The sequence below is a fragment of the Platichthys flesus genome, chromosome 4 (assembly GCF_949316205.1).
Source record: "Platichthys flesus chromosome 4, fPlaFle2.1, whole genome shotgun sequence".
Taxonomy (NCBI): domain Eukaryota; kingdom Metazoa; phylum Chordata; class Actinopteri; order Pleuronectiformes; family Pleuronectidae; genus Platichthys; species Platichthys flesus.
The window spans coordinates 14,141,951-14,154,058 of record NC_084948.1 but is presented as its reverse complement, the minus strand read 5'-3'; the positions used below and the strand labels follow the sequence as shown (position 1 = coordinate 14,154,058).

The 12,108-nt window shown below is 41.4% G+C and overlaps 1 protein-coding gene across 1 annotated transcript in view; it reads left to right on the top strand.

The window, feature by feature from the left end:
- veph1 (ventricular zone expressed PH domain-containing 1) overlaps nucleotides 1-12,108 on the top strand; it is a 75,646-nt gene that overhangs the window by 28,030 nt on the left and 35,508 nt on the right. Inside the window, exons 5-7 of the mRNA XM_062386622.1 lie at nucleotides 2,716-2,879; nucleotides 3,978-4,187; nucleotides 10,511-10,731. Coding sequence (XP_062242606.1) covers nucleotides 2,716-2,879; nucleotides 3,978-4,187; nucleotides 10,511-10,731 — 595 coding nt within the window. The remainder of the gene's footprint in view (nucleotides 1-2,715; nucleotides 2,880-3,977; nucleotides 4,188-10,510; nucleotides 10,732-12,108) is intronic.

The following is a 12,108-nucleotide window of genomic DNA, read 5'->3' as shown; positions in this document are numbered from 1 at the left end:
ATTTGATCAACCGACAAAATGATTCATTCACAATGAAAATAGAAAACTTTTGCGTTCTTACATACGACCCCTCCGAACGATTTCAGCAAAGCTTTAGTGCAGTGCATTTTTGAAAGCAGCTTTTTTTGTGTTGATTCTTTTATTAATTTCTTTCAACAAAGCCGTTAAGCTGTAAAGGAAATTGGCTTCTTTAAGGGATTGGGTAAAACCTTGTTTTTACTCCTCAGTCATAAACTCTATGCGCTGTCCCTTATCTCACGTTAAAAGTGTCTTGATCCACTTTAGTTCGCAGCCTCTGGGGGGGGTAAACATATTGATATTTAATATGCAAAAATTCATAAAATAAAATATGGATGTGCAACTTAAATCCAGATCTCAGAAAGATGTAGATGCACAAGTCCCAGTGCTGTTGGAGTGTTTCTGGTTTTATGGGTGGTAATTTTTTTTCACCACAGCCCTATCTATCCCAATCATTTCTCCTATGAATCAAACTTTTTTATCGTCCTCTTTGGGCCTTTACGGAATTTATTTACTCCACATTTTAATGTAGTAGAAGAAAGAATATGACAGACAGCCAACAGCTGAATCAAAGGGATTTTTATGCTCAGTGAACTGTCTCCCGAGGATTGGTAAAAGAAAAAAAATGATGACACTTTGGATTCTAATTTGACATTCGGGAAAAACCCACACACCCCAAAAAGAGCCCCCGAGTCCTCGCCTGCCTCTTCAATAGTTTGACACATCAGTGAGCTGGAAAGCCGAAAATGTCTGAGCAACCTTTCAAAAATGTCGCCTTTGTGATCGAAGGTCAATACAGGATATTTAATGGAGATTTGTATACGACACAGTGTGGGGTGGTATACTGGAATGAAGGTATGAAGGTCAGGCACTGCCCACACACACACACACAGAAGAAGCTGTATGTTTTATGAGCATATTCAATCAATGATCAAAAGAGTTTTTTCCATCCAATAGTGTGCGTCATACATCCTGTTTGTGTGTTTAGGTGTGTGTGTGTGTTGCTTGTGTTGCCTGAGGGTACAATATAGCAGCACCTAAAACCAGGTAAGCTCTATAAATCCTTGTCAGTGGGTTCGTGTGCAGACTCTCGTCTCCTCCTGCCTTTTAACATTCCTCTGAACAGACGTGTAAACGCTACAGCAGCAGCTTTATGGTTCTCACCAGCTCTCTCCTTCTGTACACCAACTATATCTGTCTCTTTAAATGGGGATTTGCTTCATAGGTCTAGAGAAACGTTGTGCGGTGTAATCTATGATTAAAGGGAAGACACAAGAAGAGCCATGCAGTGACTATGTATCTAAATATTTATGTGCGCTCTCTCCTCTGCCGTCAGCACAGCACAGTCGGTCCTCTCTGTTGATCAGTACCAGCCGTCTGTTCATCTTTGAGCTCACAACCTGTGGTTAAGGTGATTTATAGCTGTGGGTCACCTGTTATGTCAAATCATTCATGTAGGCCGGATGAAATATGACATGAGGGTTTAGATCAGACAGATAAATAGACTCTCTTTAGCTAGTTTGACATATCAGCACAATGCAGAGTCAACTTCGCTTTTATATTCAGCATGAGAAAGGGTGATTAGAAAGTGCAGTTCATTAAGTCATTGTAATTAACTTTTTGCATAGAATTTGACTATAACATACAATTTACTGATTACTGTTATGGCACATCTCATCAGTCTCTCTGACACTAATGAAATGACTGTTCAAGCCACTTTCATTTGATCATCGTGGGCATTTGCCTGAGACATTTTGTTTTGAAGAATCCTCTTTTTAATGCATCAGTGTTTGAGCTTTGAATGAATTGGAATGATTAAAGATTTTGGGAAATGTACATATTTGTGTTTTTTTTTTGAAGTTTTGGGAAGTCAGTCTGTTTCTTAGTGAGGCCTAGTTAATTAAAGCAAGTTAACTGGCTCATCTCTAACTAATACTCCTTCCTTCCTACCTCAGATCCTTCCTCTCCTGAACATGCTTTCTTTGATCAACCTTTTTCCTGTTACCTTTTAACTTTAATGTTATGCCACTTTTATGATAAGTTCTACTTATCGGCTACTGGACACAAAGACGTAGACGAAACTATACTTCCATACAATCTGGGTCTTACTTTCACTTGGTACCAAGTTAATTAGAGGGACGTGGGAATGTGGCAACAGACAAGAAAAAACAACAAACATGTTTAGAAGAGAGTGTGGAAAGTAAAATTAGGATCCAAACTACCCAGTTAAGGTTTTCTGTGACACACACCTTCACAACCATGTAAAAACATTTGCTTAGCCACAGGTATGAGTTATGGATGAGATGAAAAGCTTGAAGCTGGTCTAACTGTTCTGTCACCAGCCTGCTCTGGGTTATCTCCAAGTTCTTTGGTTTCCACCATATTTCACGTTTCAAATTGATTATGGTAACCTCCAGGTAAACAGGATTTATTGCAGGACTATGGAACTGCAACAGTTTAACCTATAGATTTACTTACTTAAGTGGAATGAAATAAATTTGTAAGTTATCACATTTTGAGCCTTTTATGAGAAAATGTGAGAAAACTCAGAGTTTCTTTGTCTATCTGCCTTTGTCTATGGCAACTCCTCAATCTCCAAAGGTTGGACTCCAGTATTTGAAAGGTCTTTGTACCATTTTGAATTTGGCGTAAATATGTCTCTCTCTGTCTCTCTCTCCCTCTCGCTCTTTGTGGCAGGTAACCACATGCTGTTGCGAGTGTTGCCCTCAGTTTACCCCCGACAACCAGATACCATCCACTGTCACCTCGGCGACCTCACCACAATGATGACGCAGCTGGAGTCTCCAGAGCAACAGCACCTGATCAGACTCATCCAGATGGTCGCAGAGCAACATCCACTTGTGAGTGTTTGTGCGTTTTACAGTGAACTATCCTTTTAAAGATGCCCTCGGACAGGGATTCAAGCTTGCTGCGATTGCCTCAGTGATAAGCATCACACCACTGTGACACTATATTGTTTTATATTTTAAAGTAAGCATTGAATATATATAAACAGTTATGTTTTGGTATACTTTGAAATAACTGTTACAGGGAGCCATAGACGAGTACCAATACAAAATGTGTGGGACTTTTTTTGTGCCTATGACTAAACGCCTAATCACACCTTTTATTGTTCAACTTTATTATTTCCCGTATTGAGCTTTTGGCAACACTGAAAAAAATCCACTAGAACGTACTGTAAGTGAGGAAATGCCTCCGTGTACGTGGAGCATTTCTCAATAGGAATTCCCTTAATCCTGCATTTTTTCGAGCAGAGCTGCTGATGTACAACATGAGGGGAAATGACCAAATACCAGCGCACTGTGGTAAAACCCTCAAATATCAAGCACTGGGAGGAAGAAACACCAGCCATCTGGAGTAATTCTGATCGCCGCCACCCCCTCCCTCACTCAGACGCACAGAATACCTCTGTTGTGATTGTATCAGCGATCATCGCAGCCGCCACCAGAGCTTCCCAGTCCTAATAGCTGTTCGCTGGAAGTTGGCGGGGTATTGAAACGATTAAAAAGGACGGTGATCTGTAATGAATCCTCAATGTTTCATAACTTACATTTTTTCAGCGGTCAAACATTGTCTCCCCCGAGGAGGAGATGCTGTTTGATATTAACATGATTATTCAGAACAAGTGACTCAGAGGAGCAGCAGGAGGGCTGCGCTGATGGGCATAGTTAGTGGGATGCAGCGCAGTGTGACCAGTTCAGATAATGAGGGGGAACTGCACATTCACTCACTTTTTCCAGACAGTCCTACGGGCGAGCTCTTGTTTGTGATTAGTCACCAGGCCCCCCCCCCCCCCCCCCCCCCCAAACCTCCAGACTCCAGCAAACACACATCCGGCCTCTGTTTGGTTGCGTCGAAGCACAAACTGAAAGAATTTCTCAATGTTATAATCAATCTTCCACAAATCATGCTTTATTTAAATGTTTTCCCCCATGCAGATGTTAAGCCCTCAGGTGCCTTTGCTGGTTGGTTACCTCAGTGACAAGTCTCTGACTGAGTCGCTACTGGGCGTGCTGGTAGACGTGTCGAAGGCCAGCCCTTCCTCGCTGGTCAGCTTCCTGCCCGTGCTGAGGACTGTGGGACACCAGTGCCCCGCTCTCCTGGGTCACGTGGCCAAAACCCACGGCGCCATCGGCATCATCAGTGAGGTACAAACACACTCGCTGAAAACACACACACACACATGCAGATTGACAAGTTTGCATTCCCCTGCAGCTGTTGTTTGCCACAGAGAGTGACCGTGTGCGTATTTAGCAGGCAGCATGATTGCATACAAAGGTCAAAGGTCACGGTGACGTCATGTGAGTCTGAGAGAAAAAGGGTTGGTGAAGGCAGACACAGGGCGGTTGGTTCTGCTGCACATGTATGTTCTGTCAGTGCACCGGTTCAATATAAGACAAGCTGCCACTCATGTAAAAAAGGCATGGGAATAATGCTATGAATGGAGGTCTGCCTGACAGTCGGCATTCAGACACACACAGAAACAGGCAGGAGTGATTATTTTAATGAGTAGTGAGAAATGGGCTACGATCTCACATGACTTGTTCTCTGTTGTCCAGCCAAGAATAAAACACACACACACACACACACACACTCTATCTCTCTCTCAGACCGGACAGGCCGGGCAGATCCGGAGGATTTGACTGCTGTCTAACGTCTACATCAGTGCTCAGTGAAACAAGCAGATGCCGAGCCCTCGGGGGAATTAGAAACCGCTGTTCTGGTGGGAGAAAAAGCAAAGATCTAATTTGTGGGAATATTTAACGACCAGGTTGTTTAGCTGTAGTCTAATGGTGCAGTCATAACACAATTTAAGGGATCATTAACCTCAGAAATGTGCTTTGCTCTTCTTGTGTTGACAAAGGGGGGAAAACTAACAACCTAAGATCAGCTGTATATTTATGCTGTGTAGGATGAATTGTGTGTAATAAGCATGTTAAGAATACCTTTGCTTCCACCATCTTAGTTTCTTTTGATAATATTTTTTAAAAGGCATGTGCATGTGTTATTCATCTATGTGCTATGTCTGTTGTTAGATGAATAAAGGCTTTTAATTGCACTTCTTTAATGCGGCAAATCATGTCTCAGAATACTGCTCACATGACCACAACAGTCCTCACTGGAGCCTGATCTTTTTATTGATTGACCGATAAAAATAAGCTGGTCTGAGCCTTTCATGGACAGTATCAGTGTTTATGTTTGCAGATATGCACTGAAAACTTTACTTTTTACAGAATAAACAATGTAGAAAAGAAGATTTATGTAAAAATGATGTTTATTTTGTTTAAGTCAAGCCCATTTGTTGGGTTGTATTTGTGTTTTCTTTTTAGTTATAGTAATTTATAATAAAATTCATGCGCACTGTAAAATATCAAGTCCCAAATACATTTATGTGTCATAATGGTTTGTTAACCACATCTTAGGACTTATTTCTGCCAATATATCAGTATTTGCCTTTTTTTACTTCACTATATCAGCCCCCAAAAATCCATGTCAGTCAGGCTCTAGTACTCAGCACTTTGTGAAAGGTTTAGAAAATCTAAATTTGTTTCTAATGAAGCTAATCGTGTCCCATGAGGCTAATTTGGACCAACCCCTGGCTGTCCTGCAGACTTGGCTGCTCGTTTTCTCCTAATAGCTTCTGTCCGAGTCAGGAGAGTTACTGACTGTGACAGGAGCCCTCTGCTGAAACACTTGAGCTGCTGATTGCAGGTTCATTAGCTTAACGACTGGAGCAAACTGCGAAGTGGCAGTGTTGCCGTCGCTGTTGCATGTGGACAGGGAAGTGTGTGAGTTATGAATGCTGAGGTTTTTCCAGGAACACACACATGCATAGAAACTCTCTCTCTCTTTGGCTCTTTTTCTTCATTCAACTTCTGTATAGTGTAGGTGAGTCGGATGGCCACCACCCTAGCAGAGACTGAAATATCTTAACAACTTATTGGATTTTCATGAAATTGTGGGCTGGCGTTCAGAAAGTGCATCTAACCCAAATGCCACCAGCTGGTCAAGATTTTAAGTGTTTAAATATTCTGTAAATCACTGTACATAGTATGTAATGCATGATTGTCCAGGTAGCACTTTAACAGCACACGTAGGATGAAGTCACAGATTACAGTTACACTGACGTTTATGTGTGTGTGTGTCTGGTGTGTGAGTGTGTGTGTGGGTGGATGTGTGTGCATGTGTGCAGAGGGATGAAGGTGACAGCAGGACAGGGTGAAAGTTCCCACTCTCTTTTCCTCTGGGTCCATTTAAGGGAGTTTAACAATAATTTGGGGAAATTAACTTAAGGGGAAAAATACATCATGACTGTCAGTAGATGAAGTGCCCCCCAAACACATACACACATATCCACAGATATATATAGACACATACACACACACACACACACAAACACACAGAAATCATGGATCTGGAAACCATAATAAAGTTTTCTCTTTCTCCAGGGCAGCCTTTCCTCCCAAAGTTTCCTTCCTACTCAATCTTCTTGTCGAAAAACCTGCCAACCCAGCCTCAGCACACACATACACACACAGACACACACTCTCTCACACACGTACGCGCACACAATTGGTAAGACTGTAGTGTCCTGTCTTTCTTCACATTGGAACCATTTGATAAATAACCCATGTTTTTCTGGGAAATGCCTCTGCAGAGGCCTCCTGGTGATGGCAGTGGAGAGTGCCTCCCGTGGGCTTGTGCCCGACACACACACACACACAAACACACACACACACACACACACACACACAGATGCGTTTTTACTTGCCTCTAGCAGGATTGCAACACTCTCTCTTTGGCTTCCTTTACCCCCTGAAGAGAGTTGATCTATTTTATGTTTCTGTGCTGAAATATACCACAATTCTCACAAAGATCTTTGTGAAAAAAAATCCCCTGTACACTTCTGTTACATCCAGCCGACCTACAGCAAGTACTCCCACTGATGAGGTGAAGTATTTTTATTAGCTGTTGAATCAACCACGTGCAACTCGATTCAGAGACTCTATTTCAACTCCATCTCTGAGGCTTTACTAGTGGTGATTTTTTGAGTCTCTAATGTATTTGTGACTGGGGCTGCATTGCTGTACATCATATGGTTTTGATCATAGTTTCCATGAAATTACTCTAAGTCAAACTCTTGATTTCTCCACTGCATTGCTGGTTGTATTTTGTCCCCATTGTATTTTGCCTCAAAATAAAAAAACTAATTATTAAAATAATAGCAGCAGTTGTTGCCAACCAGCGGGCACGAGACATATCTAGTTGATGAAACAAGAAAAGATAATGTGAGAAGGGAAAAATGTATTTGTTGCAATAAGTCAGTTTGTTTTCGGATTATTCTCCTTCCTTTGTCATTTTCCTCTGAAATGCTGCAGAGTTTTATTTATTTTGGCTCATAAAACCTGTCCAGAAGTTTGTTGTTCAGCTCATAGAAACATATACAGTAACCTTTGATAAGGGCTTGCCAGTTACCTTCGCTTTTTGTTTAAATTAAGGGGTTTTGAACCACATATAGAGTCAGAATATGCCTTACAGACCGTAGGGTTGATTTATAAGTGTTAAAGCCAGTGATGGACATTGTAATATTTTACAAAAAAGTATAGACAAAATAAAGACCTTTGGTAAGCCATCATAAAGTGGCTTGTGAGTATAAATCATAGCGTGGAAGTAGATTCAATGAGTAGCAATAGAAAGAACTTTAATAAAAAAATATATTATTTTCTTCTAGGATCTTTTGTCTGCGCTAATATTAGGTTTTAATCCAGGAAGTTTGATGTTTTTTTTTAGTGCAATTTCATCAATTCCCTCAGTGTGTCTCAGTTCAGGTAGAAATGAGCAGATTTACGAATTGAAATGGCCTCTCTCGTGTTTTACAGAATATGATGACTGTCACTGCCGCTCTCTGGGAAAGAAATCAGACATTCATGCACACAGCAGCATCTCCATGGGCCTTGTTAGGCAGCGAGTTAGTGCCAGACTTCAGAGAGAGAGGAAGCAGAGAGATCAGTGTGCACATGAACAATCAGGGGAAACCAAAGGGACAACGCAAGCAAGGAAAGATAGAGAATGAAGTTGTTAAATCTCTAACACACAAGCACATGTGCTACTGCCAGAGGACATTGGCTTCCATTCTTGTTGGAATTATAATAATGAAGTGATGGAAATGAATGGACCAAATTGTGTGTGTGCGTGTGTGTGTGTGTGTGTGTGCGTGTGTGTCTGTGTTTGTGCGTGTATGTGTGTGTCTGTGTCTGTGTGTGTTATCAAGCAGAAAGAACTGATTTCGTTCTCCAGATCTCTATCTTTCTTGTCGGAGCTGCTTGTCATATCTGCTCCTCTGCCATTCTTTTTTTGGGAGAACATGAAAACTCATAATTCAATGCAACAGATCGTAGTTCACATAAACTTCCTGTTATCGTCCTCGTTTGCAGGATTTTATAGTTATTGTTTTGGTCATGAGTCCAACCAGTGATGTGTGAAGGACATCAAATCAAGGCCAATTGACTTTTCCCAACAATTAATCACGATCTGTTACGTTTGATTAAAGAGGCCTCGTGCTCTGGCAGTCTTTTAATAGCAAGTTGCACGTCTCACTTGCAAGCTGTAAATGATGTAAGTTTTACTCGTGCTGTAACGGAGGTATTGAACTAATGGAGTGGCCGCTATAAACCTGTGTGTTTGTCATGTTCTGTTCTTGGTCTGTGTTAATGTATATACTTTTTCATACGGTTTTCATACAATGGAACAGAATTGACTTTATTATTGTTCACATGGGTGTTTTGTGTATACATTTTAATGATTTACTGATATGCTCTTATTTTTTCATGTATTGAATAGCAGCTACTTCAGAGGTCTATTAAGACAAAATCTTAGCACCCAACTTTTCAAAATAAAACCTCTTTAATTCAGCTTGATAAAAAGCATCGGAGCAACAAAACAAATGTTGTGCTTTTACTTTGAAGGCAAGTCGCTAAAGTGATTCCATGAAAGTAGTTTTCTTGATTCAGATCAGCACCCACAGCCCCTGTTACTGTCTGTGTCAGTCTGATATGGTAAAATGAAATACTTTAAATGATCTTGTGGCGATTTTGGCCCACGGCCTGACGTAGTTACCGTCCACTGCTAATGTTCAACTCGGTCAAGAGACTGCTGGCCTACTGCCCCATCCCCACTGACTGTTACAGAATCCCCTGTTTATTCACATTTGTATTATATGTTGAACATATCATGTGTCCAAATGGCATCAAATTAGACACTGCTCCACCTCTGTCCATTGACTATACACATGCCTAGTGTGAAGTCTCTTAAATGAACGGTTCATGAGCTATGTGTTGCACATACAGAATAAGTAGGTAGATTAAAGCCTGGTAGAAACACTTGGTATAAAGTCTCTCCAGGCTCCTGTTTCAGCTTTGTGTTGGATCTCAGAAACTCCTAAAAACTTTCTCGGGGTGTTGTTACAGTACAAAGTCATCGTCTACGTTTTCTGGCACTTATAGCGTCCTCATAAATTCAGTATCCTACAGAGAGCGCTTGTGAAACATGCCCACACTGTGTAAGTGCATTCCTCTCTCCTCGTTACAAGGTGTTGTTGAGCTCAGTTTGTCTCCGTCCGTCTTTCTGTCCTTTCAATCAAACAATCGCTCGATCACGGTTTGTCAGTCAGAGGAGAAGGAGAATTTTTAATGGCAGTATCATTTTATTCCCAAGCTGTGTGATTATTCTTTTTTTAACAAGCTTAGAGACTTAGATTTGACAAAGAGTCCTGTTTCTGATTTTGTACACAGATTTGACTTATTCAGTTTATTAGGTATTTATTCGGCCATAAAACGCTGCAAGAGAGCTGTTCCTGAATCATTTGGCCTTTTGTTCAACTGTTATCACAACAGTGATCCAATGTTACCGGGGTTAAAACCTTGTATAGGGATAAACAGGAGAACATGTTGCATTTACAGGACTGTTTTCCTTCCATTTTATCTTTCTTCTTATCCTGTCTTTTAAGGCTAACTGCCCCCCCAGTTAGTGATATTCTGTATCACAGCTGAGCAGGTTTTCTATACTCCAAACAGTTTATAGTCAGTTGGGGAAGAAGTTTATATTTTCTCAGTTTTGCAGAGAGCAAGCTGCATGTGATAGTATTTAATGTTGTTTGTCGTGCTTTAGAAGTAAAATAAATTACGACTACCCCTGAAACTGCCTGGAAGTGTAAAACCAACAAGAGTCAAATTCCCTCTTTCTCAACCAAAACACATGTAGTGAAACAATACTTGTAATACAAACCTTTTTATAACACAACACTGCTCCTATTTTCAGTTGGAGAGAAATAACAATTTTTTCGTACAAAAGAGCAACTTGTTGGTTTAATCTTATCATTTCTTTTGTTGTAGTTTGAAGTCTGCTTGGATCACCACCCCAGACATTATGATGTAATCATCTTTCTGTCTTCTTTGTCGTCTCCTCTCTCCAGACTCATGCTCACAGCTCGTTGGTCTACCTCGTGTCCCTGCTGGGCAGCATGGAGCACAGCTTCCACCACACCCTGCTGCTGGAGATCAGAGCTCTGACTGACCGTCACCCCTCTTTACTGGGAGGCTGCGGGAAAGACATCTACAGAATGAGCAACTCCTTCACCGCCATAGCCAGACTGTTGGGGAGGCGGCTGGAGGAGAGCGTGGCGATGCGTTGCAGGTTGGGAAAGTAAAGCTCATTTAATAATTTAATCCAATAGACAGGTATCTATTGACTGGTGTTGTCTTGAATTTTCAAGTATGAAAGTTAGTGAGCTTGTTTAACACGCATCCTCAGCAGAGGTTCACGAGGTGATGCAAAACACAGCAATTAAACCTGAAGCAGACAGTCGCACGACACCAAGAAAGTTATATAAATAAGGCCAGGTTTAGTTAAATCTCTGATTTGGCATCGTCCACATTCCTCTCTTTATCCAGAGCTTATAGTTTTACTCCTAATATAAGTCCCTCACAGTAGGCTAAGGTTTCAGGCGGCATGGTGGGCCAGTGGTTAACACTGTTGCCCTGGTCAAATCCCAGTTTGGCAAAGGTCTCTCCGTGTCGAGTTTTCACGTTTTCCTTGTGTGTGCGTGGGTTTTCTCTGAATTCTTCCCACAGTCCAAAGACAGGCAACCTGTGGTTAAGTTAATTCTAAATTCTGAGTGCGAGTGTGACTAGTTGTTTGTGTATGTATGTTGGTCCTGTGATACGCTGGTGACCGTGTACAGCGCCTCTTACCCAATGTCAACTGGGATTGTCTCCAGCTCCCCCCACAACCCTCAAATGATAATCAGTATAGATTGCACTTTGAAACACATTGCATTTGTCCCCAAAAAGACTGATTCATCTTCATGTCACTGCGAGAAGTCAAAGGTTTGGAAACTTGTTTGAAACTTGTTAAAATCCAAGACAATACGCACATTAAACCCACACATTTAACTGATCTGGGTTATTTTTTACTTATAAACATAAAAATCTTCCTGCTGCTTCATATCTGATTCTGTCCCAACTGACTTCCATACGTCACAATAAACTGAAGCCATAAAACTTGTTTCGAAAACACATGTGGAGATGGCATAAGCATATGTTTGAATTTGTGTGCGTTTGTTTGCGTGTTAATGTGCACAAGTTTTCATTTGGCTAAACTGTGGGAATGACACACATTAGCTTTTCCCCGAAACGAGAACATTGTGTGCAGGAATGGAGGTTTCCAGAAGGCTTTGCTTGGGGTCCTCTTGAAGAAAGATCGAGGGAACGAGGGATCGAGAGAGGCAGGATGGTTTATTAGTGAAAGGGGCTGGGGTTGGGGGGGTGAGGACAGAAGAGAAGCAACAATGGGACAAGTCCTCTGTTTGCAAACAAGGGAAATGTATGATGGGGTTATAAAGGCCGCTTGTGAGAGGGACAAAAATAGAGAGAGAGAGCGAAAGACGGAGGGAATTGTTAAGTTGGAGAGCAAATGGGAGGAAACATTCATGTGAGGGACTAAGAAAAACAAAGCTGGAAAAAGAGAGGGGAGAAGGTGAGATGTAGCCAGCACGAGAGGGAGAAAGGGGGC